General features: G+C 44.2%; 1 protein-coding gene across 1 annotated transcript in view; it reads right to left on the bottom strand.

The window, feature by feature from the left end:
- Nucleotides 1-9,561, bottom strand: part of LOC105570194 (retinal guanylyl cyclase 2) — a 28,558-nt gene that overhangs the window by 4,831 nt on the left and 14,166 nt on the right. The window contains exons 8-19 of the mRNA XM_012027212.1: nucleotides 9,006-9,108; nucleotides 7,732-7,920; nucleotides 6,846-6,926; nucleotides 6,583-6,759; nucleotides 6,066-6,225; nucleotides 5,437-5,586; nucleotides 4,737-4,908; nucleotides 4,216-4,356; nucleotides 3,812-4,004; nucleotides 3,344-3,515; nucleotides 2,665-2,935; nucleotides 808-819 (exon numbers count right to left, since the gene is read on the bottom strand). Of these exons, the coding sequence (XP_011882602.1) occupies nucleotides 808-819; nucleotides 2,665-2,935; nucleotides 3,344-3,515; nucleotides 3,812-4,004; nucleotides 4,216-4,356; nucleotides 4,737-4,908; nucleotides 5,437-5,586; nucleotides 6,066-6,225; nucleotides 6,583-6,759; nucleotides 6,846-6,926; nucleotides 7,732-7,920; nucleotides 9,006-9,108 (1,821 nt within the window). The remainder of the gene's footprint in view (nucleotides 1-807; nucleotides 820-2,664; nucleotides 2,936-3,343; nucleotides 3,516-3,811; nucleotides 4,005-4,215; nucleotides 4,357-4,736; nucleotides 4,909-5,436; nucleotides 5,587-6,065; nucleotides 6,226-6,582; nucleotides 6,760-6,845; nucleotides 6,927-7,731; nucleotides 7,921-9,005; nucleotides 9,109-9,561) is intronic.

Below are 9,561 nucleotides of genomic sequence, written 5' to 3' on the forward strand. Positions count from 1 at the left end.
TTTTGAGATATGGAAGGAAAATAAGAGATACACGCCGCGTTTGTGAATGCAATAAATTTGAAATGCAATTTTTATCGCAGCTTTTTACGGTCCTTCAAGGGAAAAGAACTCAAATTTTACGTCATCCCGAAAGTGTTGGCGCATGAAAATTGGTACCGCATGTTTACGTTACTTATATACATCGCTATTTCCCGCCGAACGGTTCATATACGCCGGAATGCCGGATGTGAGAATTTTTCCGAGTAAATTGACATGCGAAACGACGTCTCGATGCCGGCTGGCTCAGATGTTTCGTATGGGTGTTTATTCATAAATGCCGCGCCGTTTTAATCCTAGTATCGTGGAGAACTGACAGAAATTGGAAAGTTACAAAGGTGATTATAGCTGCATCCGAGGAATGATATGATTACATCACTGGAGGGAAGGATTTAACTTTAGGCGGGGAAGGAATAAACTTCAAGTAAGGACGTGAGAAGCAACTTTTAGAGTAATTGACATTTTGACGTAAACGTTTGATGCTGATGGTCCCGAGGGTATGTTTATTCATGCGCTGCGTTTTGCATTCTCATTTTAGTTTACCTTGCTTGTAACAGGCTGATAAAAGTCCGCGATGAATTTTTTATAAAAATTCCTTTTCAAGACAAAAAGGTTTAATGGACTATTATATGGAAAATATTAGACAGACGATGTAAAAATTAATGCCTGAGCTTTCGCCACATCGGTATCCAGCGTGAGAAGATTTATCCACCGTGGAACAACAATATGATCGATTTGAATGTTGAATTATTTATATGCGAATCTACTCACCCATGGTTCTCCCTGAGTGTAGCAGCAGAATGGCAAGAGATAAAAGTATTAAATATCTGGAAATCAAATGGTGCGAATAAAACTATATTAAAAATGCGAGGAGAGCGGGTGAAAATAAACTCAATGTCTTTTAACATATCCGCAAGCACCGTACGTCGGGCGCTTGTAAATACGAAGAAGAGGCGTTCAGTTTACTTCTACCCACGCACCTCGCATTTTTAATGTAGTTTTACTCCATAGTAATAAATCGGGGTGTATTCTTCGGGGAGGGAGGCACTGATTAATTTTCGACGAGAAAAACTAGGGCTAGGACTAGACCAGGATACGAACCTGGGACCTTCCGGGCGGATGCTCTTCCAACTGAGCCATCCAGGCCCACGCTCGAAACTTTTACGAGTTTGCCCACTTTACCGAATAAAAGTACAGTAGATACACATCCGATGAAATGCCGTTGTCGAGGAAATTTGATTGAAAAACGATCATATTTTTCATCGGATATGCAATTTGATTGGACGTACCCGTTTGTTATTATTTAATTGGATTATCCGATTGTATTTAATCGGACATTTTCCTCAGTGTAGGAGTAACATAATAGCAGCGCGACTCCAGAGCGTGGTATCTCAACTCAATGGCTTGGTAGACCACCGTATGGATGCAGAGTGGCCCCCCCCCCCCCGAAGACCCCTCTAGTAAATAAACAAATTCCCACCGTTACCCTGCCTGAACGACAGGTTATTCTCGGAGTGGGAGAATGCGAAACGAGCACGGCCTCCGTGCGAGAACCGACCGATAATAAAATGCAATTGGTTTAATTTATATAATGCATTTTAAACAGTAGTCTCGCTTGTATAAATATGTATTTATATAAATGCATTTCAGTGTATATTTATATAATGCATTTCAGTTATTTAATTTTAAGATCAACTAACTAATTAAATTTCCGCTCAGATTCATTCGAAATTAATTGAAATAGATTGCAGCTCTAACAAAGTTCTGCCACTCTTGTGTGCAAACTGTAACAAGAGTAAAAGAGCTCCTTTTGATTATTTCCACCATCGCGCGTAACATAAAAACTGACTTTCTCGAGTTCTGCGAGACGGCTATTTTTCTAGACTCTGCCGTCTCTGCGGCTGAAAGGTTGCGCGTCAGATCGGAAACACCCTGCATAATATAAGCGTTAATTTTAAGAATACCGAGTCTTTCTGCCCCCGCTTATACGCACGTTACCGAGTAGGTCACTTTTTGCCCAGGGGACGTTGCAAAAGAATAGTTTATGTGCGCGAGAGGAAACTTTACTGTTATATCACTTCCGCGGGTACATCGAATAATTATAAGTAGTAAGATACGAGGTAAAAGTCGGGCGGCTGTTGGGATAAACTTCGGATAGATACGCACACACAGCGCGAACCGGCTGCCGCCGCAGCCCATTGTTACATAATTAAAAACTCTCTCGCGCATTCCTCCGGGCTCTCCGACACTTAATCAAAGGAATACGCGGTAACTTCGTTGATTAAATCCAACCCTTTTCTCCACGAGGACTCGAGCATACCTCGCAGGCTGAAGGTATTCCGGAACTTATTTGGAATCTACCCTTGTCACGTTACATTCCGAAAACCAGGGTAAACGTCCGAAAACGCAATAGAAAAGAGAGAGAGGCGACGTCGAACATGAAAGGGGGGGGAAAACTCGTCGCAATAAATTGAACTTAATAAGACCTGCCGGATGCGCGGCGGGAGTTAAATCACGGCCAAGTACGTTTGCACGACGATCCGGGCGGTAAGCCGTGCGAGCGGTGGGGTAGGACACGCCGGTGGAGGGGGCGGAAATTCAGAAAATGTTCTCGGCGGAACGGCTTACCTAAGGGGTGGCGGCTTGGGGAGCTCCTTGTCGAAGCCCTGCTTGCCGAGCAGCCAGTAGGTCGGCATCTTGCCTTTGCCCTTGACGTCGGTGGGCCCGCGGTATTCGATGTGGTATCCGCCGACCTGCGTCAATCGATCCCTCGTCGCTTGGCTCAGATGGATACGCCACGGCGCCCCGGTCGACTCCATCCTCGAGGCGGTGTTCACGGTGTCGCCGAATAAGCAATAACGCGGCATTGTTAAACCTACCACGCCGGCACAACACGGGCCTGACGAGGGGGAAAAGTGAATTCCTTCCCTTAATATTTTCACCGAGGTACGCGGGAATGCTGTCGCGGAGTTGCCGATAAAAGAAACGACGGCATACCATTCACGATTTGCTATTTCAGCACGGATTTAATCAACGTAAAATATGGAGGCGACATAAATCTCCGCGGGCGAGAGGATCCGATCGGCCATTTACATGTAACCGCTTTTCATCGCGGGCTTCTTAAAATTGATTATAACAGGTTTCATTGATTGAATGTCAATCGATCGAATAAACCGACGGCTTTGATTGCCATTGTGACGAATGTTAGCTTCTTAGCAGCGAAAGGGCAATTGGAAATAAAGTGTTTAGGTGATTTTCTACATTACTTTCAGTCGTCATTAAGCAGAAATTATTTGAATCAGCTAACCCGTGTGAAGACCGATGCGTAGCCTGAGCGGCGTGTCCGGAAGGTGTTTCAACTTAAACTTTCCACTCTGATGTAACAGATCGAGCGCCATGGTGGCAACTTGAGTTGCATGATCGGGTATTCTCACCGGGCAACCGCCTACAACCATGTAGGCGTCCCCGATAGTCTCCACCTGTGCGATATTCAAATATGCATTCTGTAATATCGGATTCCGAAGCGTCTTCTGACAAAAATGTTTTGACGCTACAGAAAAGGCCTGAAGTTCTAGATATTTTCGGAAAAGCAGCAGCTGACTTTTATTCAAGGCATTTATCGGCGTAAAATTATATATTTTTCCTTTCGTAAGACTTTCTCTCGCTGGCATAATTATACAATTTTATCTCTTTGCATAAATAAGATAATGTGTGCAGATGAATTTGTTGTAATACAAAAAATATATCCACGTATGTTATCATACATTGCGATTACCTTGTAAACTGTGTACGCGTTAATCGTGTCGTCAAAGCAGGTGTATAGATCGTTGAGGAGATCAACCACCTGAAAGGGCGTCGAACGCGCGGATATCGTCGTGAAGCCAACGATGTCCGAGAAATAAATAGTGACCTCGCGAAACTCTTCGGGATCGACGGGCATGCCGAGCTTCAGTTTCTCGGCGACCGAACTAGAAACATCGTGCCAAATGCGCTAATTTTTTTCCCCCGGAAACGTTAAGATCGCAAACTTGTAAATTGAGACGATTTTTCAGCGATTTGCGAAAAATTTGCCACGTTTTAATCGTGAAACAAATTGGAGCGAATTATTAAAATGTAATTATCGATGACGTTATCCAACCGCGAAATAAAGGTTTGAAATATTTTTACGTTGTTGTTTACCTAGGTAGCATTCGATTCAGTAATTGCTCGGTCTTTTTCTTCTCCATGTCAAGCTGTTCCGTACGCTCGCGGATAAGTTCCTCCAGATTGTTCGAGTACTTCTCGAGCATTTGAAACATCGTGTCTACGAAGTTTACCTTCCTGAAAATAAAACGTGACGGCTGACGGTCTTTTCGATTACTGTCACAGTACACCTGTTTTGTTAAGCAGGCGACATTTAAAGCTAATTAAAAAAGTTAAATATTTTTTAATTCACGAGAGTCTTTTCCTAAACGTATAAATTATTTAGTTACTTTTTATCGACTTGTGTTGAGGTTTGTACGAAAGGAAATTTGTGGCTGGCACTTATTTAAAAGAAACCCCCGTAATCGGAGCTAAACTGTACAACACTATCGAATTACGATTAGATCCGCGAGAAAGAAACTTCGAAATGGACTTGACTTCCGGCCAATGTTACATCCAATACTTCCGCTCTAGAGGCACAACGCTTCGAGGATTATACGGTTAGCTATCGATTGTACCTCCCGTGATTCAGCTTCTTGAAGAGATCGTGCACGTCGTCAAAGTCGGGCCTCATTTCAGCAGTTTCCGCCCAGCACTGGCGCATGATGTTTATGGCTTCCGGTGGCGCAGCACCCTTGCTGACCGATGGTCTGATCAGGGGCGGTGGCTTCATTACTTTCTCGATTATATCTGCGAGATACATAAAACGCCTGACGTCTTCCTTGATCCTCATACATGGCGAATGTGAAATTCTAGCGTTAGAATTTCAAATCGCCGTTACGAGGTTCCGAAGTTTCGCGCTTGTGTTCCTGGATAATCGGTGCCAGTGCATTAACGTGTAAAGTAAGCACAGGCTTAATCTTCAGCAATTGCAAAATCTGAGTTGTAACTGTGTGTCAATCGTTAATCATTTTATTGGAAAACGATACCGCCCGACGAACTGGCTCGTTCTTATCTCGTTTCTCGTTCACTTAATTATTATATTTTCTCGATCGTATCAATGGTCTCGCGGTAATACGAGTATGGCACGTTTGCGAAGGGACGATTGCAATTGAAATCGTTAGGAATGGCCTAAGAAATAAATTTGTTGCAATTGCGAGTGATTGATGTAAATGCATTTTTCTCAGTCCGCTTAATTATCTCAGGTCTAGAGTCACGTAGGAGAGGAGAATGTTCATGCTGCTTCAAGCGATCGTTAATAAAAGTCGCGCACATTACCTTCCGGAGATAGGGCGAGCATACAAAATGGTTCTCCGCGGACAACGACCTCCTGCATGATAATTCCAAAACTGTAAACATCCCCCGGCTGGGTTCCTCTTTTCCGCAAGTTCAGGGACCTAAGGAGTTCCGGGGCGGTCCACAACAGGTCTGCCCAAGAACAAGCCGACGGTTATTAACGAAATGAATAGCGGCTCGCTTATGTTAATTATCCTAATCCCATTCTCATCCCCGCCCTGCTATAATCCTATCTTCTGGAGTAATGCGAAACCCTGGATTTCAGTTTGAGTATCTTCAATTAGTAAAGCGTGCAGTTTAACTTTTAATTAGTGAAACTTTACAGCTTGAGTAACTTGTACCCCGGCAAAATTTCTAAACAGCGCGCAAACGCACAGGTAATAGCGCCCGGTGAGTATAAAATGCCAACTTTCGTGCAACTCAAAAAGTACGTTTAAAGATAAATTTATAGTAATAATATGATATTCTTCGGGAACTATGGGAGTTGTTATAATCTTTCTTGTTCATCTGGGCTTTAATTAAAATATCCCGTGTTGTAGGAGATCAGGTCGAATGTACGCTGAAGAGGATATAATGAGGCGCAACAGAAGTTGTAGCAAAAGGAAAGTTACCCCGAGCTGTTTTCACTGGCGGCACTATGTTCTGGGCTTCATAAAACGCAGGCAGGCCGTAATCGGTGACTTTCAAGACCCACCTCGCATCGATCACGCAATTCCGCGACGTGAGGTAGCCGTGGGCGCGTATTGGCGTGCTGTGAAGGTATTTCATACCCTGGAGCAAGCAAGCCGTCCAAAATTATCAGAGTTTCAGAGTATACATAGAATCAATTTCAAGTTCGAAACTAACTGCTCAAGGATATCTCATCAAAATTGAGACTTAAAATCCCCGATTAATCCTGCATAATACTTTTAATGTTTCAAAACGAGCGAATGGCATACAATTCACCGTTCGGTTAAAATTTTTACGTTATTCTCGTCGTATCGATGAAAAGTTAAACGGCAAGAGGACGTATACGCGTGTCCTACAAATATTTTTCGATCTCTTCCGGTTTTCTCTGGTTTTTCGATATCTTCTCGGCGACCGCGTGCCGCCGAATATTTAACGTATCGCGCACCAGGTCTTACTCACCCGTACGAGATCGGTGAGCAAGGATAATCTGAAGGACCAGTCGAGTTTAATCTCGTCCTGGACGAGCACGTCCTCCAGGGAGCCCCTCGAGCAGTACTCCGACACTAGACAGGGTCTCGTAGGTTCGTTAAGGCATCCAATCAGAGGATTGAGGTTCTCGTGTCGCAGCCCGTGGATCTGCTCAAAAGTAGAAACGCGGAGGTGGGGAGAAACTCGATCGAAATCTAACTCAGAGGTATGAATAAAAGGATGTGCGCCTTTACCGTGACCAGCACGTCCATGGCCTTGCTCTTCAGTTCGAACGTACCTTGAAAGGGCAGCTCCTTCAATTGAACCAAGTCACCCTACCAGAAATCAGGAGGGATCGTTAACCCGAGCATTGATATGACGTCGCATCCGTCGGATCTTGTAATCTATCGACTTGTGTCGCCCGGGGATAAAAGGGCCGGACGGCGAGACATTTCATTGAAATAAACCGGAGATTAGCTCGCGTCCTGCCTGTTTTAATACTATCTTATCAATCTTCATTAGGGCGCAAGAGGTTCTTATCGGTCCGATCATATTCCGGAACCTACGGTACTTAATCAGCGTCACCGTATAAGGGACACTGACGTCTGCGACGTAAGGCGAAAATGAATATCGATGTGTGTCTCGGAATATATTCTTAGCGCTGTCGGATAATACCGCGCGTCATGTCAAGCAGAAAATTCTCGGAAGTGATCAAGGGTGAAATTGTTTGCAAGGGCGAAGGTATACAATACGTAGGATACCGATAATGCCTTGAAAGCAGATATATATGGGGGTATCCCCGGGTCTTCTTTTTCTCCCGCACTGATTCTCGTTCTATTTTCTTTTTATATAAACGCGGATAGGGGACAAAATTGGACGCTAGAAAACGTTGGCCAACTATTTCTACGCGCTATTGTTCTCTTATCGCGCGTCGTAAATTTATCAGACGAGTTAGTCGAGTTAGTCGAGCCCGGCGTGGATCAACACGGAAACTCGATCAACGGAGATTAAAATCTGGGGCGAAGATAAGGGTTGCGGGAAGGAAGAGGCGTAGCGCGCGAGTCTCACGCGGCCACAGCGAGGTGGATACGAGGTGTATCCCGGCGCGATTGTTAAACTGACCCGGGTGGGTATACTCACGTTATATCTGGCGCGTGGATCCTTGAAGAAGGTGTGCCGCGGTATGTTTCCGCCGCTGGCCTGCAGGTACGGCCTCAGCGAGTTCACGCTTCCGAGTTGCAGCAGATCCGGCTTCTCGACTTCCGGCCCGCCGAACTCCTGCAGCTGCTGCAGCCAGCAGCACAGCATCGCCTCGATGCCCTCGTCTACCTGAGAACACGCGCGCGCCGTGTGCGATAAAGTGCCCCCCCTCCGTCATGAATGTTATTCGACTGGATGCGATGCAAAGTAGTGAGATTGGGTACACAATGTTTACCGGAAAAGCGACGGAAAAGACTCGACCCTGCTACAACCTGAGTCTTTACGCAAAAAAAGGTTGTAAATACGAAAAGGAGAAAAATCGAAGCTAACTAATGTAATACCCTATACGCTTCAACGAGCTATGCAGGAGATACTCACATTGTGTTCGTGCTTTAAGAAATCTCTCTTTAGCGTATATTTTCTCTTTACGATGATTTTAACTTTGCGTATAAATAAATAAATAAATCCTTTCTTCGGGAAAAGATATTCTGGAAGGACGACGTTTATATCATTCTTTTATGCGTGCAGTCACTGAATGGAGTAATCGTAAAAGGGCCTGTAAGCATCACGCTTTAAAACGAGGATTATACGATAACTATTTGTGATGTTTAATGCACTAGCATATAGGGGTGCTTAGAGCCCGCTCGGCGGTTCAATTAAGCCGAGTGAACCGGTGTCACGGTGACATTAGCACTTTTATCGGCTATTTCTACCACGTAGACTGATAATTTAGGAGCTCACACAGCGACCATTCTCCCTCGCGTGAAATATATCCTATCAAGAGCGTAGCAGCCCCTCTCGTAACGCTCCGTTGCGTCATATTAAGAAGAATTTCCACCCCCGCCCCCCCGCGAAAGAAAAGTTTGCCCGCAGTTCTAGCCACGACTCCACAATCCTGACCTGGCGACAGCGAAAAATTGTTTTCGCCATATAGAACGTCGGATTACGGTTTTGTTTCGACGTACAATAAAAAGAAACGACAGAATTTTACAACGTAAACCCCCTCGACGAGTTTTGCGGCGGACATTAATTCCTCTCGCGGCATTCGCGGGGCATTTCACGGAGGATCGGTCAAAGACATTGATAAAAGAAGTAACCAAGTAACTTCATTAATAATGTTAGTAATTCTATGCGAGGATTCTTTAATCCTTTTGGCGACGCTGAAAGGGAAGGATTAAAAGCCCCTGTCATGTCCCGAATGAAATTCCACTCACCGTTCTTGAATCTACTGGAGGCACTTGAGGAAAAACGAAGTCCGACGTCGTTAAAATGATTTTGTACGGACCCTTGGACATCCTTTTCTTAAGCAGCCGCTTCCTGCAATAAATTGTCAACGTATCCGATACAAGGTCCCGACTTATTACGCAAGAATCGCAAGAATCTGAGAACTTTATGAATCGTGCCTGCTTATAAATAAACGCTTCGAGAATCGTGAAACACCTAAGAATGAAATAGCTTTGCGTCAATACCTCCCGTATATTAAATTTCTGACAGCGGGTAATTAATTGCAATCTGTATTAAATCTGTATCGTACCGTTCGTCTACAATGCCTCCTATTTATCAAATACTTAACATTCATCAACGTACTTTGAGGATAAAATTTATTGTGGAACATTTTCGCTTGTCTTTGCTTTCTAATTGTTATTCCAATCAAAATAATGCTAGGCAATTTAAATCAGCTCAATTGAAATTAATTCAGGACACGTTCATGCCAAACTGATGTTAACTCTGAAACTGTGTACAGAGGGAAGTCCTCTATTATGAGATTTA

This window comes from Vollenhovia emeryi, unplaced genomic scaffold, assembly GCF_000949405.1.
Source record: "Vollenhovia emeryi isolate VEMERY1.0 unplaced genomic scaffold, V.emery_V1.0 DF939121.1, whole genome shotgun sequence".
NCBI lineage: Eukaryota > Metazoa > Arthropoda > Insecta > Hymenoptera > Formicidae > Vollenhovia > Vollenhovia emeryi.